At 45.6% G+C, this 27,553-nt stretch overlaps 1 protein-coding gene across 4 annotated transcripts in view; it reads left to right on the top strand.

Moving 5' to 3' along the window:
* The window catches only part of NPAS2 (neuronal PAS domain protein 2), a 198,529-nt gene that overhangs the window by 63,953 nt on the left and 107,023 nt on the right, over nt 1-27,553 (top strand). For all 4 annotated transcript variants that reach the window (XM_027554709.1, XM_027554710.1, XM_027554708.1 and 1 more), the window contains exon 2: nt 10,787-10,840. In XM_027554709.1, coding sequence (XP_027410510.1) covers nt 10,809-10,840 — 32 coding nt within the window. In that variant the 5' untranslated portion in view covers nt 10,787-10,808. The remainder of the gene's footprint in view (nt 1-10,786; nt 10,841-27,553) is intronic.

Raw genomic sequence — 27,553 nt, forward strand, 5'->3', positions numbered from 1 at the left:
TGATGTACTGCTTGCTTCTGTTCTGGACCTCATCTTCCCTTCATGTCCAGAGGGCAGGCCTTTCTTTAGACTTTGTGCAAAGGATCTGTGAGTGTTAAGGAGAAATGCCAGCTTCTGGGACATTTAGGGGCTACCTGCGACCCACCTGTCCTGCAAACCCTGGTGTACATTTCACAGCGGTGGCCAGGGTTGGAGAGACAGGGTACACGATGTTGCTGGGGATCCCCAGGGAGACTCCGCCCATTGCTGTGCTTTACCGTGGGGACATTTGGAGGGCAGCATCTGGCACAAGAGGGGACAACACGGTTCCTATTGTAAACTGTCCTCTAACCAAAGCCTGTGGCGCATTCTAAAACATGACTGTGGCCACAGGGCCTTCCTGGGATGGGTCCTTTGTCTTATGAGCCCAGCTGCTCACTAGAGGGTGGTACCACCTCCTTCATCAGAGGCTGCTCCCTGCTGAGTGGGACCAGGGCCCTGGGAACAACATGTCAAGAGCAGCATGACCCACAGCAGACACACCGCCGAGCTCAAGGCATCCACCTGTTTTTTTTTTTTTTTTTTTCAGCACAGACAGGTCTGGGCATCAGTCACCATGACCAGTTTCCCAACCATGAGCGCCAGATCAACCCAGACTCTCACATCAGGTGGGGAGAGGGGTCCAGGTGGTGTGGATGGACCTTCCTTCCCCCATCCTAGGGGAAAACCCTGCCCCAGGCAGCACCTGCTTCCCCTGGGGAACTGGGCTCAGCTGAGTTGTACATTGGGAACTGACAGAGGGAGCATGGGATGGTCTAACTTCACGAGGTACCTGTGAAATGAACACAGAAAGTCACAGTAGAGTTGGGAGTGTCGGGGGAGTGTTCTGTGGGGCCCCTGGGCTCGGAGCAGAGGTGGTGGGCTGGAGCACCCTGCCTTTGCCAGGAGGGCAGTTGCTGCTGCTGCTGCTAAGTCACTTCAGTCGTGTCCGACTCTGTGCGACCCCATAGATGGCAGCCCACCAGGCTCCCCCGTCCCTGGGATTCTCCAGGCAAGAACACTGGAGTGGGTTGCCATTTCCTTCTCCAATGCATGAAAGTGAAAAGTGAAAGTGGAGTCGCTCAGTCGTGTGTGACCCTCAGCGACCCCATGGACTGCAGCCTTCCAGGCTCCTCCATCCATGGGATTTTCCAGGCAAGAGTACTGGAGTGGGGTACCATTGCCTTCTCCAGGGACAGCAGTGCTCTCTGTTTAAACTGTAAAAAAAATGAAGTAATTGCAATGATGGGAGAAAAGGGAAGACGATGCACAATAAGGCTACTCGGTGCCAACCAGGTGTGCAGCAGCCGGTAAGTTACCTGCAGCTCTAAAGATGCTGGCCTCATCCCAAGGTCACTGTGGCTCACTGTGCCTTAGAAAGGGGGCAGTTCACCTTTCTCACCCAGCCTGCTCTCTGCTAAATGCAGATGAGCCGTCCTGATGTGTTCTTAGGAGGACAGTGAGGGCTTATCCCCCATTTACAGATGAGGTCATCACTCCTAGGTTCTGTCTGGACCACGGTGCTGAGTGAAGGACAGAGGCCAGAGGACACACAAACCTAGGTCTCATTAGCTCCAAACTAGTTTTTCCTGCCTCATTGGAAGGTCTGATGCTGAGACTCCAATACTTTGGCCACCTGATGCAGAGCTGACTCATTGGAAAAGACCCTGATGCTGGGAAAGTTTGAGGGCAGGAGGAGAAGGGGATGACAGAGAATGAGATGGTTGGATGGCATCACCGACTCAATGGACATGAGTTTGAGCAAGCTCCAGGAGATAGTGAAGGACAGGGAAGCCTGGCGTGCTGCAGTCCATGGGGTTGCAAAGAGTCAGACACGACTGAGCAGCTGAACAACAGCAACAGTTACAGAAGCATCCTATACCTTTATTAAACATTATTTAGTTGAAGTCTTGATATCAAACCTCAAACTCCACAGCCTGAGTGCTCAAAGCAAATTTGACTTCTCATTTCAGAACATCTTTTTCTTGTGCTGTTTTGGCAAACTTGAGCCTGTTAGGACAAGCGCTTCCAGGCGCGAAGGAGCGTGAGGACCAACTGTCTGGTGGATGGGGTGCAGAGCTGCAGCAGCGGTTTGTGGATTCATTTCCGTTTGTCTGTGGCAGCTCCCGACAGAGGCTTTCACTGACTCAGTTCTGAGCATGACTCACAAATCTCCTTTCCCCTCTTGGTGATTCTTATAGGCATCTGTGGTCCACATCCTGACCACACACTGTCACCCATCAGATTCTCTCATGAAGTCTGGTTTACACTGTGCAGTCTGAACTCTCTAGAAAGGAGCTCCTAAAAGGAATTGTCAGTGACGTCCCCAAAGGTTGCAAGAATCACATGTCATGTTAGGATGACCTTTGATCCAGGTTTAGCAGTGCTTTCTCTTTCGGAAAGTCTTTGCTAACTGAACGATGTCATTGCACATTTGCTTAATGACAAAGTTTCTAACTTTCCCCTTCCATTCCTTCATTGTTTATGTCACTGTTGCCCTGAATAATGAATCATCAGACCCTTGGAAAAAGGAAAACGTGAAGGGAGCATCATGATTTTAATAGGCAGATAAATCCTCAGCCTTGACCTTAGAGAGGCTTGGGGGGTCACGGGGTCACGGGTCCTCACTGAGTGGGGAGCTCTCCTTGGTTTTTCCTAGGAGTCCAGCTCTGTGAGGCCCCAACCAGCTGGCCAGGAGGGGTGGGGAGAGCTTTGGTGAAGAGTAGACCCATCCACTTCAACTTTCCCAAGTTGCAGAATGTGAGGGATGGTGCTGAGAATGGCCCCGCTTGACAAGAGTTGGGGTTGCAAGAGTGGGTGGCTCTAGGCTGGCACCATCCATTTCCTTTAAAAGAACTATTTTTTCCCCCAGTGAATGAATCATTGCAACCAAAACAACATGGCCTGGAGACGAAGAATTAAAATGTAGAAACTATTTCCTAGCCTCCACCAAAGGACAAAGGAAGACAAGTCCGCACCGCAGTTCGTCAACGACCGTTTTTCAGAGCCTTTTTATTTCTTAAATATAATAAGGAAAAATCATTGCTGAGCTCCCACATGGAAGATGCAGATGTTAATCCAAGACACAAGGTCTTCTTGCCAGGCGCTGGCTGAGAGGGCAGAAGGTGCGCATGCTCTTGACAATAAATAAGCCCCAGCCAACCAGGGAGATATCTTTGGGTTTCCACTTGCTGTTGTTCGCAGTAGTTTTTCTTTTTTAAAAAATTTTATTTTATTATTGGAGTATAATTGCTTTCTAGTGTTGTATTAGTTTCTGTTGTATAACAAAGTGAATCTGCAGTATTTTTTATTTTTAATAACCGAAAACCACCAAGTTTGGTTGGTACAGTGAGGAGGAATATTCACATTTTCCAGCTACCTCGGGGCCTGTGTCAAACCATTTCTCCAACAATTTGAAAACATCATGATTTTAGTTTTAAAAAAAACATGGGCCTTGCAATGCAATAAGCTTAGGGTAGCCATTTCAGGGGGAATTCACCATGATGCAGAATGACCCACTAGGCCTCTCCAGGCTGGCTGTACAAAGAGTTCAGAATTAAAAAGATACTGAAGAGAAAGTCTGAGCACTGATTCTAGGAATTCTGTCTCATCCCCAGCTTGTTACAAATAGTTTTATTGGGACACAGCTGCACCTGCTCACTGACACAGCTTTGCACTTTCACTCTATGATACCGCAGATATTGAATGAAAAGTGAAAGTGTCAATCACTCAGTCGTGTCTGACTCTTTGTGACCCCGTGGACTGTAGCCCACCAGCCTCCTCTGTCCATGGAATTCTCCAGGCAAGAGTGCTGAAGTGGGTCGCCATTCCCTTCTCCAGGGGATCTTCCTGACCCAGAGACTGAACCCAGGTCCCCCACATAGCCGGCAGATTCCTTACTATCTGAGCCGTCAGGTTAGCCTGGCATTCAAAATACTCAGCAGGTGGCTCTTTACAGGAAACCCTTGCTTCAGGGAAACGACGTACCTTACCGTGTAGGATGTTCATAGTCTTCTTGGAGCCCCGGGAGTGAGCTGCCAGTCCCCAGGGGGGCCCGGTCCCCTGTGTGTGCATTAATCCCACCTCCCCGCTGACCCACCGTGGGACTAGGGCAGGTGGGGCGTGAGAAAGCAGCACTGCCGCTTGCCGGTCCCTGTTCAAAGGCCAGAGTTGTGACCCAGGGTGTAGTAGGGGTCTGTGAGAATGACGCCTTGGGAGGCAGAGATTTCACCTAGGTGATGGCGATGTCATCTGCAGACCTCATTTGTGTTGTTCCGTTCAGTTAATGTCACTAGATATTCATCGAGGGCGTCCTCGGTCACGTCCGCCTGTGTTTCTTTCACTGTCTCTTCCCCTCTCTTCCTCAGAAGGACCTAAGGTTCTATTGAATTCCCACTGGATGCTTCAGGCAGCACCGCTGTGTATGTGTCTGTCTGTCTTCCATGAGTACACACAGAGAGGTTTTGACGCTGACTAGTGGGCAGGCATGGTAACCCCGCTCTGCCCAAAGACCTATGACAGGCTTGAGTACCAGTTTTTACGGCTGGCCTGCTAACTCATTGTCATGGATGATACTGTGATGATCTCTTTGTGCCAGGGACAAATGAGTCAGGGACTCCACAGCCCTGCTTGCTGGCAGCCACAGGTGGTCTCTGGAGGGGGGTGGGGTGGGAGCTCCTGTCTGGTTCTCTGGCTGGAAAAGCTTCCTTCCCCCACCATGGCACTTCCTTCCCTGGTAAGGGCGCCCCCCTCTGAAACCTGAGGTCGGTTCGACCCCCTTCACTCTATGGTGGTCTTCTCGTTGGGCAGTGTGTTCATTAAGGCAGACAAGGAGAAAGGTGAGCTGGAGGGGGGCTCAGGAATATAGAGGTCAGGGTGATCACCGGGGCAGATGTGGGTGAACAGGACTCGCCTGATGCTTCTGTGCTATGGGGAACACACTGGCCCTCTTTGTTCACGGGGATCTCTCCTTTATGTCTCACACATTTTCTACCTGGTGGCCTCCCATTAGAATGAGGGAAGCAGGCTCGTGAAGTTGCAGAGCTTTGCTTAAGGTCATGGAACAAGTGAGTCTGAACTAAAATTGAAGTTGGTCTGACTCTGTGGTCAGAGGCCCACACGTTCTTAGCAGGTGATGGGTCACCTCAAGGATACACAGCCCAGGGCAGGCTCTGTCCCCAGAGCCAGGGTCCCTGGGCAGCTCGGCCTTCCTGATTCCTTTAGGAGTGGAGACTGTGGCCCATTCCACCCACAGAGCTGCATGGAGATGAGACGAGGGCTTTCCAGAAGCTGGTGGTGGTCGAGGGTTGGTAGGGGAGATATTGGTTTCTCTTGAAGGTGCTGCTTAAAGCGAATTTTCTCTTTTGTCAATAGCTTGTACCTTCAGACATACCTTGTAAGTGCCTGGGTTAACGGTGATCACTGAGGGGCTTGTGTGAATTAGCATAGTCGGTATTGAGAACTCAGACAGGGTTTGGTCCTGGCGGTGTCCTTCCTCTCCTCCCCCGTGCCTCCCCCAACCCTCCCCTCCTTCATTCCTCATGGGTGTCTCGAGCACCTGATGTGGCTAAGGAGCTGGGCTGGGCATCGTGGCCTGGGTAATGGGTAAAGGCGCTTTGTACCGAGTCCTTGCCATCCAAGTGGGGAACCAGACGTTGAGCGTCTGCTGTGGACCAGGCTTGTGCTGGTGCTTTCATACCTGCCAACATAATTAAGCTCTTTAAGAGTCACAGCTGGGGACTTGCGTGGTGGTCCAGTGATTTTGCCTTCCAGTGTAAGCGGGGTGGGTTTGATACCTGGTTGGGGAGCAAGATCTCACATGCCTTGAAGACAGAACATACAACAGAAGCAGTGGTGTAACAAATTCAGTAAAGACGTTAAAAATGGTCCTCATCACAGCCTGGATGGGAGGGGAGTTTGGGGGGGAATGTTGTTGTTCATACTCTCAGTCGTGTCCGACTCTTGGTGGCCTCATGGCCTGCAGCATGCTAGGCTTCCCTGTCCTTCACTATCTCCTGGATTTTCTCAAACTCTTATCCATTGAGTCACTGATGCCATCCATCCATCTCGTCCTCTGTCACCTCCTTCTCCTCCTGCCCTCAATCTTCTTCAGTATCAGGGTCTTTTCCAGTGAGTCAGCTCTTCACATGGGGAGAATGAATACACACAGCTGAGTCCTTTTGCTATTCATCTGAAATTATCACATTGTTAGTCGGCTATACTTCAATACAAAAAAAAATTTTTTTAATATTTGTCCTCATCAAAAAAAAATAAAAAATCTAAAAAAAAAAGTCACAGCTGTAGGTAGACAGGCCAGTCCTCTGAGCCAAACCCCCAGTGCCTTCCTGTGTCACTCAGAGCAGAGGCCAGCTCCAGCCGGTCTCCCTGGGTGTCTCCCCGCTCTAACCCCACCCATCATGCTGCCCTCTTGGCTTAAATGGGCAGCAACAGGCCCTCTGTTCACTCATTTGACATGCTTGTGGCTTGCCCCCTCTGCCCTGCCTGCCCCCCACCACCTAAGTGCCATGGGAACCAGGACTCCCAGGGAGTATCTATTGAATCGTAGAACATCGCACGTGGGTGTCATCTTCATGCTTCGGTAAAGACACTTCGGTGCGTCTGCACAGAGAGATGCTCCGCGCATGAACCTCAGCATTGGTACAGATCAGTCGTTAGTCAACACAGTCCCAGTAAGCATCACAGCCATTTTTTATGGAAATTGACAGTGTCGATTCTGAAACTTCCATGGAAATGCAAAGAACTAAAATAACTAGGAATCTTGAAAAAGAAGAACAAAGTTGGAAACTCTTTATACAGTTGAGAAATGTAGCTGTCACCCCTTTAACTTCTCAGTTGTTCCTTTAACCTGATCTCATGGGGCTTGTCTTCTTCCCCTTGCCCTCTTCCCTCTGCGCTTTGAGCTTCTCTGGCTCCTCCACATCATGGAGTGAAAGAGTGACTCAAATACAAGAGGGGAGGGATCCACATGTTTCTCACAATATTCAACAGGGGAAGCAACCCAGTATCCGTGGACAGAGGATGGGTAAACGGAAGGTGGTCTATGCATACAGTGGAATATGATTCAGTCTTATAAAGGAAGGAGATTCTGACATACGCCAAGACACGATAGGCCTGGAGAGTGTTATGTTGAGTGAAATAAACCCATTGCCAAAGGACAAATCCTGTATAATCCCACCTACATGAAGGCCCCAAAGATGTGTGCGTGATTAGTTGCTGAGTCATGTCTGACTCTTTGTGACTCCATAGACTAGTCATTTGTAGAAGTTTTGTGTATGACGAAGCAACCTCAGTTGTCCAATCAGGATTTCAGACCCTCAGCAAAGCAGACTGAAGCCCACATCCTCCTGTGAAGGTGCTCTGTCAGGGGCAGCTGGGAAAGGGCAAGACTTTTACCCTTTCCCTGTGGCTGGAGCCTAACTCACGCCGCCGGCACATAGACAGCCACCCCTTTCCTCGGAGCGCAGACCTGGGTAGCACATCATTAAATGAATGGACCGCATTTTCCATGTCTTAAAGTGTTGAACAGATTCCATATGGGAAACATTAAGCAGATGCCTGTTTGCAGATGTGCTAAGCCCACTTTAATTATGATACAAGCCTCAACTGCCGAATGGCGTGTCTCGCAAATCTATCACTGAAATATGCCTGCCGAATGGGGCTTGTGCGTAAACAGGGCTGTGGCTGCACAATTCCTTTTCCTCTTTGGCTCAGATTGGTGTCTGGGCTCACAGCAGATGAACACACACAACGAAATTATCTCAGAGCAAAGATTCATCTGTTCCCGTGAAGAATTGTTATCTAAGGTTATCATTTTTATACATGTTCCTATTGGATTTGCTCATGTTTGGTTTAGAATTTTTATAGCCGTGTTCATGAATGAGGTTGGCTTCTTAATCATTCTTTGTTTTAATGTTCTTGTCACAGCCAATGGGAAGCTACTGTTTAACACAGGGAGCCCAGCTCAGTGCTCTGGCAATGTAGAGGGGTAGGATCGGAGCCAGGGTCAGGGGGAGCAGAGGGAGGGTCAAGAAGGAGGGCACATATGCATACGTATAGCTGATAAAGACCCAGGTTTGATCCCTGTGTCGGGAAGATCCCCTGGAGAAGGGAATGGCAACCCACTCCAGTATTCTTGTCTGGAGAATCCCAAGGATGGAGGAGCCTGGCAGGCTACGGTCCATGGGGTCAAAAAGAGTCAGACATGACTGAGCAACTAATAGGTTTTTTTTTCCCAACATAGCTGGTACATGTATACTTATAGCCGTACACATTGTTGTACAGCAGAAACCAACACAACACTGTAAAGCAAGTATCTTCCAATTGAAAAATAAAGGGATCTGGGCTTACAGACATGATATTGGATTAGAGGAAGTAGCATGTAAATAACTTTATTGTTAAAAAAACTTCATACTGTCTTTTTCATGAAATGAGTTATTTTCATTTAAAATATTGTGATCTAGAACTTGGAATTTCAAGAGTAAACATTAGTGCATTTTCAAAGTGTCGATTCTGGAGTCCTGACGTCAGACCCTCTGCTTGGAGACCAGAAGCACATGGACCATGGTGACTCCATTTCCACGTGGTCCCCGCCTGTGTCTCCATCACACTGTGCCTCGTGTTCCTGCCTCCAGGTCACCTAACTCTGGCCTCAGGACATCCTGATAGTCTTTCTGCATGGAGGGCTGGCTGGAGGGGGAGCCCCCGAGATAGAAGGGACCCTGGGGGGCATGTGAAGGAAAGGGAATCAGGAATGTGGCTCCAAGGATCACAGGCTTGTGTGGAGAAGAGGACACCTGGTCAGAACCTGAGAGGCTTCTAGTGAGTGGCCTGGGAGAGTGAAGGCCCAGATGGTAAGGCCATCTCTGATGATTTGGGGCTGCGAGAATGTTCCTGGATTGTTACTTTTCACATCTGTGTGCCTTAAAAAAAAAAAGAAGAAGAAGACAGCGTCAGTATCTTACAGTTTTCTGAGTACAGGTCTTTTGCCTCCTTAGATAGATTTATTCCTAGCTATTTTATTTTTTTTTTTATTGCAGTGATAAATGGAATTGTTTCCTTAATTTCTCCTTCTGATCTTTCATTGTTAGTGATCTTTGCATTGGAATGCAAGAGATTTCTGTGTATTAATTTTATATCCTGCAACTTTACCAAATTCATTGATTAGCACCAGAAGTTTTCCGGTGGCATCTTTAGGATTTTCTATGTATAGCATCATGTCATCTGCAAACATTGACAGTTTTATATCTTCTTTTTCAATTTGGATTCCTTTTATTTCTTTTTATTCTCTGCCATGGCTAGGACTTCCAACACTATGTTGAAGAACAGTGGAGAGAGTGGACATCCTTGTCTCGTTCCTGACCTCAAAGGAAATGCTTTCACAACACTGTCATACCGAGTGAATTAAGTCAGAAAGAGTAAAACAAATGTCATATATTAATGTATATGATGTGGAATTTAGTAAAATGGTGCAGATGAACCTATTTGCAAAGCAGAAATAGATACACAGATGTAGGGGTCAAACATGTGGACACCAAGGCGGAAGGAGTGGCTTGGATGAATTGAGAGGTTGGGATTGACGCATATACACTATTGATACCGTGTATAAAATGAGAACCTACTGTACAGCACAGGGAACTCTACTCAATGCTCTATAGTGACGTACTTGGGAGATAAATCCCCAGAAGGAGGGGATATGGGTGTATGTATGGCTGATTCACTTTGCTGTACAGCAGGAACCAAGAAAATATTGTAAAGCAATTATACTCAAAAGGACAGTAATTATACTCATTTGGGGCCCCAATTCCTCCAGGCTGCCTAAGAGGAGTTTGTATATTTGAAGGAACAGAGAAATAAATGCTCTCCTTTAGAATGTCTTGGGAAGCTTTCAGGTTTAAGGCTTGAAATAAACAGAAGCTGCTTTGAGCTAGGTCCAGAAAGCAGTTCCCAATGTGTGATCTAGGGAACTAGGGGGTTCCATGAGGTCAAAACGATTTTTGTAATGTTGGCATCTCATCTGCCTATTTACTCATGTGAGTATGCAGTGGACTTTTCTTTTTATTATTTTTGTTTGTTTTGACATGGACCATTTTTAAAGTCTTTATAGAATTTGTTACAATATCGCTTCTGTTTTATGTTTTGGCTTTTTGGCTGCAAGGCTTGTGGGATCTAGTTCCTTGACAAGGGATGGAGCCTGTGCCCCCCGCATTGGAAGGCGAAGTCTTAATCACTGGGCCACCAGGGAAGTCCCTATGGTGGACTTTTCCAGAAATTCCTTAACATCTGTCAGCTACATCTCTCTGATGCCTAATGGACAGCATGCTTGTATCTTTAAGATTTCTCAGTTTTCACCCACATACACAAGAGCTCTTCAGAGTCCTCAGTCATTTTTGAGCATGCAAATGGTTGCTGGAACCGGAAAGTTTGAGAAGCTATGGCTTAAAGCATGTGGTTTAATAGATCAGCCCAAAATGATGCTTAGTAGTAAAGAATCTGCCTGCCAGTGCAGGAGACCCGGAATGGATCCCTGGGTGGGAAAGATCCCCTGGAAAAGGAAATGGCAACCCACTCCAGCATTCTTGCCTGGAGAATCCCATGGACAAAGGAGCCTGGCAGGCTATATTCCATGGGGTAGCAGAGTCAGACACGACTTAGGGACTAAACAAAAACAGCAATAATGATGGCAACCAGAAAGACCTGTGAGAAAGGTTGAGAATCAGACAGTCATCATCTGTTCTTTTTTTTTTTGCAGGAAAAACTGCAGAGACAATCTAATGGATGAGGATGAGAAAGACAGAGCAAAGAGGTAAGAGACATTTAAATCTTGCTTGTTCTCACTCTGCAGAGAAAGGCAGTCAGAGATAGAAAACACACGCTCCATGAAATACTGCATGCTCTGCCCCCAGAATTCATACCAGCCACCCCAATTCTGTTCCTTACCCTGAAGTTACTCATTGTCTAGGACTTGCCAAGTTGTTGGTAGTTTTCACATGTCTGTGTACTGACCCTGTTGACCCAGCCCTCTTTTTAAAGGCTTCTGGTTACTGCGTTTCCAGGATGGACACTCCTTGGCCAGGTGGCGTGACTGGAGCCAGGCCAGCCTGGGTTCAAATCCTACTTCTGCTGTTGGGAAGCGGTTGGCCCTGGACAACAATGGGCATAATCAGCAGCTCACACTGGACATGGAATGGCCATCCCCACTGGGCTGGGCTCTTCCGTGTATGTTGTCTCAGCTTCCTTGTTGGCCAGGATCACGGCCGCTTGGCACTGGATTTGGGTTGACCAGAAACCCCAGCTTGGTTGCTGGGACATCAATGCTGTTATAATTGTGTCCATGCTTGTTCCTTCAGTGGACATTCATTGAATCCCTTCTGTATGTGAGGAGTCATAAAGTGGATATTTTGAAGGTACAGCCCAGTCGGATGTTATCAGTTTCATAAAATCAGCCCAAGTTGGCAGTTACTGCACCAGGCTCTGGGGAAAGGGAGATGAACAATAGGTGTCTTGCCCATGAGGGGTCCCAGGTTATGGTGGTGATGGGTAAGTGACCACAGATCATTAGCTTGCACGGACATGAAATGTCCTATCTCAGGATGGTCTTCACTCATGCCCAGCGGACAAGCCTCCCTCCTCCAGGCACTTTCCTCTTTGCTCCTCCTGCCACCGCTTGGCTGGCAGGTCCCTCCTCAAGCCCCTGAAGCCCTCTCTTCTTTTTTTTTTAATATTTATTTTTTTAGTTTTGGCCACTCTGGGTCTTTGTTGCTGTGCGGGATTTTCTCTAGTTGTGCTGTGAGGCTTTCTCATTGTGGTCACTTCTCTTGTTGTGTGGCATGGGCTTTAGGGCACGCAGACTTCAGCAGAAGTGGTTCCCAGGCTCCAGAGCACAGGCTCAGTAGTTGTGACCCACGGGCTTAGTTGCTCCCTGGCATGTGGGATCTTTCCAGATTAAGGATCGAACTCATGTCTTTTGCATTGGCAGGCAGATTCTTTACCACTGAGCCACCAGGGAAGCCCCCCAACAACCTCTAACACACCCGCAAAGCTGAAGGGTCTGTCCGCCTCCCCTCACAGAGCCCGCCACGACTGTCACCTACAAAATCCTCTGCTTGTAAATGACGGAGCTCTCAGAGGTCACCCAGTTCAGCGGCCCCAGGGGAGTCTGTCCTTCCATCTTGCCTGGTGGTGGGCAGCCTTGAGAACCATAAACTTCCAGGCACTCAGACCTCTGAGACTCAAATCACAGGGAATGTTTGTACTGTTTGTTCATTTCCCAAAGATTTCCTTAAAAAAATCAGGGAGCAGGGAAATGGCCTGAAGTGTAGACCAACTCAGATTGGCGTGGAGTGAGGATTGTGGGGGGCTCAGCATATTCTAAATCTCTGCTTTTCCATTTGTTTGAAAGTTGTTCTGTAATAACTATTTATTTTTAAAATTCTTTTCCTGTGTATTTTTTTTATTATAGTTGCTTTACAGTGTTGTCCTAGTCTCGGGTATACAGTAAAGTGAATCAGCCATAGGTATTCATATATCCCCTCTTCCTTGGATTTCCTTCCCCTTTAGTCACCACAGAGCAGAGTTCCCTGTGTTATACAGCAGGTTCTCATTAGTTACCCATTTTGTACAGAGTATCAATAGTGTCTGTATGCCAATTCCAATCTCCCAATTCATCCCACCCTGCCTCCTTCCCTTGGTATCCATATGTTTGTTCTCTCTGGGTGTCATAACAATTTAAACATTGGAATCCCATTTAAACCTAAGGAACTCCTCAGATGAGTCTAACAGGCCCTTCACTTGGCACTGGGCACCATGGCTGTCTTAGGCCACCACGCATAAGGGTTGTAAAATCCATACGGGTCCCAAACAACAGGTAATTGAATAGACCAGACCAGACTAGAGTAGAGTTCTGGCACCCTGTCTCATGGGCAGGCTTCCAGCTCTCCACTCTGGGGCATCTGGCCTCTTGGTGGACTCCCAGGATGCTGTGAACAGAGAGCAGAGACCCAAGCCATGTGCCTGGCTGACCCTGCCCCACCTGCTGGATTCCAGCAAGCCCCTTCACCCGATAAGCTTCCACTTTCTCAGACGCAACATGTGGGTTATCATTTCTGTCCTGCCCTCCTCTCATGTTATTTTAGGATCAGCCGCAAAATACACCAAGAAAGTCTTCTTATTTGTTTTAGAAGTATTACTTGCTATGTGTGCTAACTTGCTTCAGTCATGTCCGACTCTTTGCAACCTTATGGACTGTAGCCCACCAGGCTCCTCTGTCCATGGGCATTCTGCAGGCAAGAACACTGGAGCGGGCTGCCATGCCTTCCACCAGGGAATCTTCCCACCCAGGGATTGAATCCGCGACTCATGTCTCCTGCGTTGTCAGGTGGATTCTTCACCACTAGCGCCACTTGGGAAGCCTCACCTGTATGCGAAGACGAAGAACATTTTACAATAGCACATTTACAAATGATTCCCATCAGCGATACTGACAAGGTCAGCAGTGCTGACCAGCGTTCACTGGGCATGTACTGAGTGCCCTGTTCATTTCCGGGTGCTCGGCACCAGGCTAAGAATGTTTCTATGCATTATCTCGTATTACCTCCTCCACATCCCTTTGAGGTGTGAAAGTGAAGTCGCTCAGTTGTGTCCAACTCTTTGCGACCCCATGGACTATAGCCTATCAGGCTCCTCCGTCCATGGGATTTTCCAGGCAAGAGTGCTGGAGTGGATTGCCATTTCCTTCTCCAGGGGATCTTCCCGACCCAGGAATTGAACCCGGGTCTCCCGCATTGCAAGCAGAGCTTTACTGTCTGAGCCACCAGGGAAGACCTTTGAGGTGTGCATCCCTGTTATTACCTTTTTACAGATGAGGAAACTAAGGCCCAGTAAGGTTAAGCAACTTTTCAGATACCCTAAAGCTGTAGCAGAAGTTAAATACAGCCTTCCTAAACGCCAGACTCTCTTCTTACTCCCCAGACCACACACACACGTCTCATCACGTGATAACAAATTCATTCTCTCTGGCAGGTCCAGTCTGTGTCCTAATGTGACTTTGAGTCCACAGGAGTTTGGCTTTTGCCATCTTTTATTTTTTTAATTTTTTTTGGCTGCCATAGATCTTAGTTGTGGCTCTCAGGATCTTTAGTTGTGGCATATGAACTCTTAGTTACAGCATGTGGGATCCAGTTCCCCGACCAGGGACTGAACCTGGGCCCCTGCATTGGGAGCACAGAGTCTTAGCCACTGGACCAGCAGGAAAGTCCCACCATCATCATCTTTCATGTCACCCCCGGGCCCCAGTTTCAGCCCTGTCTCTCTACTACATGGCTTACCTCGCAATCCGGAAGAGGTATAAATGCAGGATGGCATCACTGACTCGATGGGCATGAGTTTAAGCAAGCTCTGGGAGTTCGTGATGGACAGGAAAGCCTGGTGTGCTGCAGTGCATGGACTCTCAGTGAGTTGGACACAACTGAGCCGCTGAACTGAACATGTCTTTGCGTGGCTGAGTCCCTTCACTGTTCACCTGAAACTATCACAGCATTGTTAATCAGATATACCCCAAGACAAAATAAAAAGTTTGAAAAAAAATGCATATTTAGGGTCTGCCATCCTCAGAGATCATCTGATGTAATCAGAGACATTTCAATAAAATCGTGGCTAAAAACTCTTAGAAATAAATCCAATTGTATGGAGTTTCTATTTGTTCTCATCCCCATTTGCTTTGAGCCATGGGCACCCACTCCCCTAAATTGCCTATTCAGAAACCTCCCAGCCCAGACACTGGGAAGCAAAGCCGCTGGTCCTCACCCCTCTCTCGTCCTCAGATTGGGAAACGGGTTTAGACTGTTTGGGAATACCCTGTTCTCTTTGCCAGAATAGCAGCAATAATGCAGTATTCTTCATAACACCTGGGGGGAGAAAAGGACAAAATAAACACAATCCTAAAACTGTGTCACTTCCAAAGCCTCTAGCTGTGGGATTTTTTAGCTGCAACGTGGGAAGCCCTTCCCTAATCCCACCTGGAGGCCCAATAGGAATTGTTTGCACTCCTGATATTTTTGATGAGATTAGTAGAAGTGTTGAGCTTCAGAACTCTTGTCTCCAGAAAACATGAGCTATATTTGGCAAGGTTTTCAAAGCTTTGGGGAATTCATGGTGTATTTGGATTGTTTGATCGAGTATTCTAAACCAGGACACAGATCCACTTTCTTCTTTAAATTTCCATGTAAATCCAGTGAGGATTAATTGTACGCCCTATCGTGTATACAGAACGATATGCTATTTTCTTTAGTGGAAGATGCAAAAACATGGTCCTTGTGCTCAAAACAGAAACAGTTTGGTTGAGAGACATTTGGATCTCTGGATAATGAGACACAGTTTGCCATCTTGTGTTCCAGTCTTAAACACATCTTTTTAACTCTAATGTGACACAGTTTTGTGGAGGGTGTGTGTGTGTGTGTTTCATCTAGGAAGTAGTGCAGTGTGGCAGGAAGTACACAGGCTTAGAATCAGACAACCCCAGCTTTGATTCTTACCACTTTTACTTTCTGCCTTTAGATGAGCTATTATACTAAACCTCTCTTAGCCTCAATTTCCTACTCTGTAAAATGGGGGTGTAAATGGCCATATAGTCAAAACAAAGGTTTTTTCAGTAGTCATGTACAGTTGTAAGAGTTGGACTATAAAGAAAGCTGAGCTTTGAAGAATTGATGCTTTTGAACTGTGGTGGTGGAGAAGACTCTTGAGAGTCCCTTGGACAGCAAGGAGATCAACTCAGTCAATCCTAAAGGAAATCAACCCTGAATATTCATTGGTAGGACTGATGCTGAAGCTCCAATAATTTGGCCACCTGACTTGAAGAGCTGACTCATGGGAAAAGACCCTGATACTGGGAAAGACTGAAGACAAAAGGAGAAGGGGCAGCAGAGGATGAGATGGTTGGATGGCATCACCAACTCAATGGACGTGAATTTGAGCAAACTCCTGAATTTGAGCAAACACTCTCCTGAAGAGAGTGAAGGACAGGAAAGCCTGTTGTGCTGCAGTCCATGGGGTTGCACAGAGTTGGACATGACTTAGCAACTGAACAACAATAGCCATACCCTCTTCCTAGGGTTTTTGGAGGAACTATTAATAAATGGAGCTCAGTGGAAGCCCTTAGCACAGTGCAGGGTACACAGTGCTGATAAGAAAAGTTGACAGAGGACACACGCTATGTGTCTGCAGCATTTTACTTAATTAACTCTAACCCTTGACAGGTTATTTTTAGCTCCATGGTGGCTCAGATGGTGAAGAATCAGCCTGCAATGCAGGAGACCCGGGCTCGATCCCTGGGTAGGGAAGATCCCCTGGAGGAGCGCATGGCAACCCACTCCAGTATTCTTGCCTGGAGAATCCCATGGACAGTGAAGCCTGGTGGGCTACAGTCCATGGAGTCGTAAAGAGTCAGACATGACTAAGTGACCAACACACACATTACGTTGAAGAAACCCAAGACTGAGCAGGCAGACAGGGGCAGGCAGGGATTCACATGTAGGCATCAGTTTCTAAAGTCTGGACTCCTGGGAGCTTCTTATGACATGACTCACCCATGTGCCCAAGGGGTAGGGACAGAAAGAGCAGGTAGGAACCATCACTTTCCAAAGAAAACAAGTTTCTATCACTTGGCACTATCATAAAATACAGCCCACTGCATTTCTTTTTCTTTTATTTGTTTATTTATGGCTCTGCTGGGTCTTCGTTGCTGTATGTGGCTTTCTGTAGTTGTGGTGAGTGGGGGCAACTCTGATCGCGGTTCAGTCTCCTCATGGCAGTTGCTTCTGTAGTTGTGGAGCAGGGGCTGTAGAGCGCAGGTTCGTAGTGGCACAGTTGGCACAGGCCCACTTGCCCCACAGCATGTGGGATCTTCCGGGAGAAGGGAGCGAACCAGTGTCCCCGGCACTGGCAGGGGGACTCCCAACCGCTGGACCGCCAGCGAGGTCCTCACTCCATTTCTTGATAGAACTGAATGCTACGAAGAAAGGCTTTCATGTGAGCCTCTTCCTTTAAGCCAATATTAAATGGTCAATGCATTGGCGTTAATTAAAAGTGCATTATTGCCTATCGGTGAAGGCCCAGTTCCATAACCTCGTGCATTCCTATGGAGGGAGGGAGTGGGGTGGTGAGGTTAGAATTGTGCTATCCCTGGCAGGACATTTGGTCCTGGCCAGAATGTTCAAGAGATACTTGGTCTAGAAGATGCTTGGTCCTCGGATGGCCAATAAACACATGAAAAGATGTTCAATATCGCTAATTATTAGAGAAATGCAAATCAGAACTACAATGAGTTATCACCTCACAACAGTCAGAATGGCCATCATTAAAAAATCTACAAACAATAAAAATTTTAAAAACTACAAACGAGATGCTGGAGAGGATATAGAGAAAAGGGAACCCCCTTGTCCTGTTGGTGGGAATGTAAATTAATACAGCCACTGTGGAGAATAGTATGGAGATTGTTAAAAAACTAGGAATAAAATTACCATATGACCCAGCAATCTCACTACTGGGCATATACCCTGAGGAGATCATAACTGAAAAACACACATGTACCACAGTGTTCATAGCAGCACTATTTACATTGGCCAGGATGTGAAAGCAACTTAGATTGTCCATCGACAGATCAATGGATAAAGAAGGTGTGGTACATATACACAATGGAATATTACTCAGCCATAAAAAAGAACAGGTTTGAGTCAGTCCTAGTGAGGTGCATGAACCTAGAGCCTGTTATACCGAGTGAAGTAAGTCAGAGAAAAACAAATATAGTATCTTAACACATATCTAAGGTTCTATGAAAACCTACAAGACCTTCTAGAACTAACACCCAAAAAAGATGTCCTTTTCATTATAGGGGACTGGAATGCAAGAGTAGGAAGTCAAGAAACACCTGGAGTAACAGGCAAATTTGGCCTTGGAATACGGAATGAAGCAGGGCAAAGACTAATAGAGTTTTGCCAAGAGAACGCACTGGTCACAGCAAACACCCTCTTCCAACAACACAAGAGAAGACTCTACACATGGACATCACCAGATGGTCAACACCAAAATCAGATTGATTATATTCTTTGCAGCCAAAGATGGAGAAGCTCTATAGAGTCAGAAAAAACAAGACCGGGAGCTGACTGAGGCTCAGATCATGAACTCCTTATTGCCAAATTCAGACTTAAGTTGAAGAAAGTAGGGAAAACCACTAGACCATTCAGGTATGACCTAAATCAAATCCCTTATGATTATACAGTGGAAGTGAGAAATAGATTTAAGGGCCTAGATCTGATAGACAGTGTGCCTGATGAACTATAGACGGAGGTTCCTGACATTGTACAGGAGGCAGAGATCAAGACCATCCCCGAAAAAAAGAAATGCAAAAAGGTAAACTGGCTATCGGAGGAGGCCTTACAAATAGCTGTGAAAAGAAGAGAAGCAAAAAGCAAAGGAAGAAAGGAAAAATATACCCATTTGAATGTAGGGTTTCAAAGAATAGCAAGGAGAGATAAGAAAGCCTTGCTCAGTGATCAATGCGAAGAAATAGAGGAAAGCAATAGAATGGGAAAGACTAGAGATCTCTTCAAGAAAATTAGAGATACTAAGGGAACATTTCATGCAAACATGGGCTCGATAAAGGACAAAAATGGTATGGACCTAACAGAAGCAGAAGATATTAAGAAGAGATGGCAAGAATACACAGAAGAACTGTACAAAAAAGATCTTCATGACCCAGATAATCACAATGGTGTGATCACTCACCTAGAGCCAGACATCCTGGAATGCAAAGTCAAATGGGCCTTAGGAAGCATCACTAGGAACAAAGCTAGTAGAGGTCATGGCATTCCAGTTGAGCTATTTCAAATCCTGTGAAAGTGCTGCACTCAATATGCCAGCAAATTTGGAAAACTCAGCAGTGGTCACAGGACTGGAAAAGGTCAGTTTTCATTCCAATCCCAAAGAAAGGCAATGCCAAAGAATGCTCAAACTACCACACAATTGCACTCATCTCACACACTAGTAAAGTAATGTTCAAAATTCTCCAAGCCAGGCTTCAACAATATGTGAACTGTGAACTTCCAGATGTTCAAGCCGGATTTAGAAAAGGCAGAGGAACCAGAGACCAAATTGCCAACATCCGCTGGATCATCGAAAAAGCAAGAGAGTTCCAGAAAAACATGTATTTCTGCTTTATTGACTATGCCAAAGCCTTTGACTGTGTGGATCACAATAAACTGGAAAATTCTTAAAGAGACGGGAATACCAGACCAGCTGACCTGCCTCTTGAGAAACCTGTATGCAGGTCAGGAAGCAACAGTTAGAACTGGACATGGAACAGCAGACTGGTTCCAAATAGGAAAAGGAGTACATCAAGGCTGTATATTGTCACCCTGCTTATTTGAATTATATGCAGAGTACATCATGAGAAACACTGGGCTGGAGGAAGCACAAGTTGGAATCAAGATTGCTAGGAGAAATATCAATAACCTCAGATATGCAGATAACACCACCCTTGTGGCAGAAAGTGAAGAAGAACTAAAGAGCCTCTTGATGAAAGTGAAAGAGAAGAGTGAAAAAGTTGGCTTAAAGCTCAACCAACATTCAGAAAACGAAGATCGTGGCATCTGATCCCATCACTTCATGACAAATAGATGGGAATACAATGGAAACAGTGTCAGACTTTATTTTCTAAGGCTCCAAAATCCCTGCAGGTGGGGACTGCAGCCATGAAATTAAAAGATGCTTATTCCTTGGAAGGAAAGTTATGACTAACCTAGACAGCATATTAAAAAACAGAGACATTACTTTGCCAACAAAGGTCTGTCTAGTCAAGGCTATGGTTTTTTCCAGTAGTCATGTATGGATGTGAGAGTTGGACTGTGAAGAAAGCTGAGCACCAAAGAATTGATGCTTTTGAACTGTGGTGTTGGAGAAGACTCTTGAGAGTCCCTTGGACTGCAAGGAGATCCAACCAGTCCATCCTAAAGGAAATCAGTCCCAAATATTCATTGGAAGGACTGATGTTGAAACTGAAACTCCCCTACTTGGGCCACCTAATGTGAAGAACTGATTCATTTGAAAAGACCTTGATGCTGGGAATGATTGAAGGCAGGGGGAGAAGGGGACGACAGAGGATGAGATGGTTGGATGGCATCACTGACTCAATGGACATGAGTTTGAGTGAACTCCAGGAGTTGGTGATGGACAGGGAGACCTGACGTGCTGCGGTTCATGGGGTCGCAAAGAGTTGGACACGACTCAGCGACTGAACTGAACTGGTAGAATCTATAAAAACGATACTGATGAACCTATTTGCAGGGAAGGATTGGAGACGCAAATACAGGGAGGAAACTTGTGGACACAATGAGGGAAGGAGAGAGTGGGACAAATGGAGAATGTAACATTGATATATATATACTACCATGTGTAAAATAGATAGCTGGTGAGAAGCTGCTACATAACACAGGGAGCCCAGCCTGGTTCTCTGTGATGGCCTAGATGGGTAGGATGAGGGGAGGAGAGGGAGGCTCAAGAGGGAGGGGATATATGTACAACTATGGCTGATAGGCATCGTTGTACAGCAGAAACCATCACAACATTGTAAAGCAGTTTTCCTCCAATTAAAAAAAAAGATGCTTGATTCTATCCAAAACATCCATGAACATATTTAGTCCATGCCAAATGGTTTTGGACAGGACTAAAACATCAAGGACCTTCTGGCACGACCAAACGTCTCCCTGCACATTTGAACAGACCAAATGTCTGCTAACCATGTTAGCTGTTTTTTTTTAATTAAAGTATAGCTGATTTACAGTGTTGTGTTTGTTGCAGGTATACAGCTAAGTGATTCAGTTATATATATCTGTCTTTTTCCGTTATAAATCTGTCTTTTTCAGATGCTTTTGACTTATAAGTTATTGCAAGGTATTAAGTATAGTTCTCTGTGCTATGCAGTGGGTACCTTGTTGTTTATCTATTTTATATATAGTATGTACATATATCAATCCCCAGATCCTCCTTTATCCCTTTCTCCCTTTTCCCTTTGGTAACTGTAGGTTTGTTTTTTGAGAGCCTGTTTCTGTTTTATAAATAAGTCCATTTGTCCCATGTTCTGAGATTCCACATGTAAGGGATATCATATGATATTTGTGGTTCTCTGGGTTACTTCACTTAGTATAATAACTTCTAGGTCCTTCCATGGTGCTGCAAGGGGCATTATTTCATTCTTATTGTGGCCTTTTGTTAATAAGGATTAAGAGTGTCAGGCGAGAGTAGCTGGTTCTCACTGCATAGTGCTGGTTCTGAAACACAGGCTAGACCATTTTATTATTCTTTGACTCTAATCCTTAGTCTCAACACTAATGAAATGATGCAGGCAAGAGAGAGGAGTTAAAAACAATAAATAAGAGTCCTTTCCCTGCAGTTTTGCAGTATCAAGCTTCTCAGAAGGAAAAGCTTCAGTCTTGGGAAGCTGATTGTTACTTTCTGTCCCCCCTGGGGGCAAGTGGAAGGTACAAATAAGAATACAGAGCCTAACCCTGCCCTCTAGGAGCTTTTCAGCAGGTTGGGAGCATCCTTGAAAAACAAGCACGGAGGGGAAAGAAAACATCCCCAAGAGGTCTGTGTTGAGCAGAGCTGGGATGATGATCAGAATTTGTGAGCTCTGCTTTCTCAGCCAAGTGCCCGTTCATGGAGAGAGAACTTGGTTACTAGGAAAGACTGACCTTGTTGTTTCATTTCTCTGGATGTAAATTCTGTATGTCTAACAGGAAGGGCAGGCCATCACCATAAAGGTTGTAGTGAGCTCAGATGTTCTGCTCTGTGCACACTTGCTAGGGCCCCTGTGTGCAGGCTTGGTGCTGAGTGTAAAAGCCTGGCCCCAGGCGATATACACTGCCATTCCCAATTGGAGCCCATCCATCATGCTTTCCTTTCATAGGCTCTTGACTGCATGTTCTGTACATTATCGTGAGCCCACACACAGGGGGAAATGGCAGTAAAAAAATAGTGAGCCTTCCTTTCTGTCTGTTTTATTTGGTGATGAAGGCACTAGCAGGCATTGCAAGAACATAGCAGCATCAGGACACACAATTCATTTCTATTAGCCTGGAGTTTCCAGATGAGTGACTCTGTGTTCAAAACAAAGGGGAGAGTAGCAGTGTGCTTGCGAGCAGAATGCTAATTCTTACTGTGGCCCAGTAAAGAGAGACAGGAAAGGTGCCTCCCTCCATTTGGGGCTCTTGGCTTTCACCCTCGTGGGGTCCCTTGGTTGGCCAAGAAGACTTGTCAGAAGGAGAAATGTGTTCATGGTAGACCTAGAAATTTGGGACTGTCCCAGCTCAGAGACCCAGAACCTTTCTGGGAGCATTGGAGACAAAGGGCAATTTCCTAAACTCCCTTTCAATCATTTTAATAAATTTTTTTAAGTTTTTGTGTTATGTTGGAGCAAAAGAGTCAGACACAACTTAGTGACTAAACATAACAAAAAATAGTTGATTAAAAATGTTATGTTAGTTTCAGGTGTGTGCAGCACTTGCACAGCATCATCTTTTAGGATTTGAAATAGCTCAGCTGAAATTCCATCATCTCCACTAGCTTTGTTTATTGTAATGTTTCCTAAATCCAATCCCGGGCTTCCCTTGTGACTCAGGGGATAAAGAATCTGCCTGCAATGCGGGAGACCTGGGTTCAGTCCCTGGGTTGGGAAGATCCCCTGGAGAAGGGAAAGGCTACCCACTCCAGTAGTCTGGCCTGAAGAATTCCATGGACTGTATAGCCCATGGGGTTGCAAAGAGTCGGACACGACTGAGCGACTTTCACTTTCCTAAATCCCACTTGACTTCACACTCCAGGATACCTGGGTCTAGGTGAGTGAATACACCATTGTGGTTATCTAGATCATTTAAGACTTTTTTTATATATAGTTCTTCTGTGTATCCTTGCCACCTCTTCTTAACCTCCTCTGCTTCTGTTAGGTGCTTGCCATTTCTGTCCTTTATTGTGCCCATCTTTGCATGAAATTTTCTCTTGGTATCTCTAATTTTCTTGAAGAGTTCTAATCTTTCCCATTCTATTGTTTTCTCTGTTTCTTTGCATTGCTCACTTAAGAAAGCCTTCTTATCTCTCCTTGCTGTTCTTTGGAACTCTGCATTCAGATGGGTGTATGTTTCCTTTTCTCCTTTGCCTTTTGCTTCTCTTCTTTTCTCAGCTCTTTGTAAGGCCTCCCCAGACAGCCACTTTGCCTTGTTGCATTTCTTTTTCTTTGGGATGGTTTTAGTCACCACCGCCTGTGCAGTGTTATGAACCTCCGTCTGTAGTTCTTCAGGCACTCTGTCTACCAGACCTAATCCCTTGAAGGGATTAGATGAGGTGACAAACAGTTGTCACCTCCACTGTAGGGATTTGATTTAGGTCATACCTGGATGTTCTAGTGGTTTTCCCTACTTTGTCAATTTGAGCCTGAATTTTGCAATAAGGAGCTCGTGATATGAAACATGGTCAGCCTCAGGTCTTGTTTTTGCTGACTCTCTAGAGCTTTTCCATCTTTAGCTACAAAGAATAGAATCAATCTGATTTCAGCATTGACCATCTGGTGATATCCATGTGTAGAGTCATCTCTTATGTTGTTGGAAGAAAGTGTTTGCTAATGATGAGTTCTTGCCTGGAGAATCCCAGGGATGGGGGAGCCTGGTGGGCTGCCATCTATGGGGTCACACAGAGTTGGACACGACTGAAGTGACTTAGCAGCAGCAGCAGCAGCATAGTGAAGTGATTATATATGTGTGCACCTATTCTTTTTCAAGTTCTTTTCCCATTTAGGTTATTACAGAATATTTAGCAAAGTTTCCTGTGCTAAAAAATAAGTCTTTGTTGGTTATCTCTTTTTTTAATGAATTTTTATTGGAGTATAGTTGATTTACAATAGTGTGTTAGTTTCTACTGTATAGTAAAGTGAATCAGTTATACATAGACATATATCCACTCTTTTTTAGATTCTTTTTCTGTACAGGTCATTACAGAGTTTTGAGTGGACTTCCCTGTGCTATACAGTAGGTTCTTATTAATTATCTACTTTATATATAGTAGGTGTATATGTCAATCCCAATCTCCCAGTTTATCGCTCCCCAGCTTTTCCCCTGGTAAACATAAAGGTTATCTATTTTAAATATAGCGGTGTGCACATTGCAGCCCCACACACCCAGTCTGGTTTTTTTTTAATTTTTATTTTTGCTTGCACTTGGTCTCCGTTCCGGTGTTCAGGCTTCTCACTGTGGTGCTTCTCTTACGGTGGAGCACAGGCTCTAGAATGTGGGCTTCAGTAGTTGAGGCACCCGGGCTTCGTTGCTCCAAGACATGTGGAATCTTCCCGGAACGGTGATCGAATCCATGTCCCCTGCATTGGCGGGCAGATAGATTCCTATCGACTGGACCACCAGAGAAGTCCCCTCAATCTATTTTAAATTGAAAAGCATGCTCAGAAGTTCACTATCTTGAAAACGCAGCCCTTTTCTCAGATAAACATTCCTGTTAGAGTTTTGGTGACAAGCACCTAAGGATTGTGTGAAATCCTCCCCTCAGGGAACCATTAAGACAGAATCATTAGGAAATGAAGCCAGCTTCCCCTTTAAGCCCCAACATTTCCTGATAACTCTGGTTAAGAGTCAAAATGTCCCTGATACATCTCAAGAGGAAAGAGCAGGCTCAGTGGGGGCTGCACCGTAGGAAGCAGACGGAGTGCAGAGATTTCTCTAAGAGAGGAGTGTGACACCAGCCTGACCCGTCTTGATCCCTGTGGGGTGACTTCCCTGCCGCAACAGATTACATTCTCTCTCTCTTTTTTGTTGTGCCCTATTCTTTGCAACCCCATGAACTGCAGCACGCCCCCATGAACTGAAGCATGCCAGGCTTCCCTGTCCTTCACTCTCACCCACAGTTTGCTCAAACTCATGTCCATTGAATCGCTGATGTCATCCAACCATCTCAGAAAATACAATCTGTCACCGTTTCTACTTAAAAAAAAAAAAAAAATGTTTGGCAACACCCCACAGCATGTGGAACCTTATTTCCCCAACCAGGGATCGAACCCACACCCCCTGCATTGGAAGGCAGAATTTTAACCACTGGACCACTGGGAAAGTCCCTTGGTGTTCTGTTCTTAAACAGAATTGCTGGACCTGGACCTGGCAGTGCTCCCAAACCCTGCTGCCTTGGTGTATAGGGATGCTGGTGGTTATGGAGATGAGGAGAGGTGACCCAGGCCTTACATGAATCTTGCTTTAACGCCAGGGTTTCCCAAAACTCGTTCTAGGAAACACTAGTCCCAGGAAGTGCCTTTGAAAACATGTTGGAGCTGCACTATTTACTGCGTCTCCCTTTTGGAAAGTTTCAGAGCTTCTTAGCACACGAGAGGTGCTACGGTTGCAACTAGCACATGAGCAAACAAAAATCCTTTTCATTTTATGTCACGCTGCCTTGGGAAAAAAAGTTATCTGGAAAAAACAAACTAAAAAAATAGTAACAACAGAACAAACTTCTCTGGCTACGCTTGCTTCTTTCTCCAAATAATTCTTCCTAATTTTCCATGGAAGACCCTTAGCCCAATACTGTCTTATGCAGTAGGTGTGTCCATTGTATCCTAGTAATTTGGGGTATGTTTTCTTATGCATAAACAACACCAAAACAACACTTGACAAATACTGAAATGTTTAAAGAAATAATCAAAGATGATTTATAATCATACCACTTAGAGGTATAGACACTGTTAATATTTTGACATATTTCCCATCACGTTTTTTCTATATTTCCATCAATTTTTAAAAAATTTTATTGAAGCATAGCTGATTTACAATGTTGTGTTAATTTCTGCTGTACAGCAAAGTGTCTCAGTTATACATATATTTTTTTTTTCATACTCTTCTCCATTATGGTTTATCACAGGATGTTGCGTAGAGTTCCCTGTGCTATAGAGTAGGACCTAGTTATTTATCCATCCTGTTGATAATAGTTTGCATCTGTTAACCCCAGACTCCAGTCCCTTCCTCACCTCCCCCTTGGTGACCACAAGTCTGCTCTCTGTGTTTGTGAATCTGTTTCTGTTTCGTAGATATGTTCCTTTGAGTCATATTTTGGATTCCACATGTAAGTGACATATGGTATTTATCTCTCTCATTATGACTTGACTTGACTTAGTATAATGATCTCTAGGCCCATCTATGTTGCTCCAGATGACATTACTTCATTTTTTATGACTGAGTAGTACTTTGTTGTGTGTGTGTGTGTGTATGTATATGCACACCACATCTTCTTCATCCATTCATCTGTGGATGAACATTTAGCTAGTTCCCATGTTTTGGCGATTATAAAGAGTGCTGCTAGGAATGTAGGGATGCATGCCTCATTTCAGATTATACTGTTTTCCATAGTGGCTGTACCAATTTACATGACAGGAATACTCTTATAAGGTCTTAGTTACTGTGGCTGATCAGACTCTAATTTATTCTTCGTGGAAGTTCACATGCCTGGACAGGACTCTTCTTCGTGTAGAGGGCACCTGAGACCGATGCTACTCCTGAACGTTGCACATCACAGTGGCCTCCCTGGACATTTACAGTGAGCCCATATTTGGCATATTTCCGTCCTATGTGAAATTTGAGTCCCTTCCACAACCACGCCCTCTGCTTCAAGGGCTACAAAGGAAGTAGAAGACCTAATCTGGAAACCTTCTCAGACAGGTTTCTTCTGCTTGGTTTATAACACTCAGATTTGGGAGACCTCGTCTAAACTCTGTATCAGTTTCTCTTTTCAGCCTCATCCTATACTATAGAACCAGTTAGCCCAGATAAGAAATGCCAGAATTCCCACGTGGAAGGAACTTGGGCATCAGGGAGCCCGTATTTTAAGCATTAACTATCTGGATATCCCCAGAATTTACAAGATTAACGCAAAGGCATAATTTGCTTATGGCTATCCAGGCTGGATGGGGCTTGGCGGGAAATGCTTGTCCCTGTTCCTTGTGGTCTCAGCTAGAGCCATTCAAAGATGATGGACAGAGACTTTCCTGATAGTCCAGTGGCTAAGATTCTGTGGCCCTGATGCAGGGAGCCCAGGTTCAATCCCTGGTCTGGGAACTAGATCCCCAACTCAGAGTTGCCATGCTGCAACCTAAGATCACGCGTGCTGCAGCTAAGACTGAGAATAGTTACACAGATAGGTAGACAGGCAGACAGACAAACAGAGAGAGGGATGGGTGATGGACAGAACCATCTGAAGATGTACTTGCTCATGGCTGGTGTGGATGTTGTCAGCTGGGACAGTTTTTTCTATGTGGAGGTGGAGGCGTGGCCTTCTCCTGACAGGTGATTGGGTTTGAGGATGAACATTATAAGAAAAAGCTGGGGGAGAAGAGGGAGCCGGTGTCCCCTAAGTACCTGGTCTTGGAAGTCAGGTAGGGTTACTTTGCCACCTTCAACCCATGAGACACAAGTTTCTGAGGTCAGCC

This window comes from Bos indicus x Bos taurus, chromosome 11, assembly GCF_003369695.1.
Source record: "Bos indicus x Bos taurus breed Angus x Brahman F1 hybrid chromosome 11, Bos_hybrid_MaternalHap_v2.0, whole genome shotgun sequence".
Taxonomy (NCBI): Eukaryota; Metazoa; Chordata; class Mammalia; order Artiodactyla; family Bovidae; genus Bos; species Bos indicus x Bos taurus.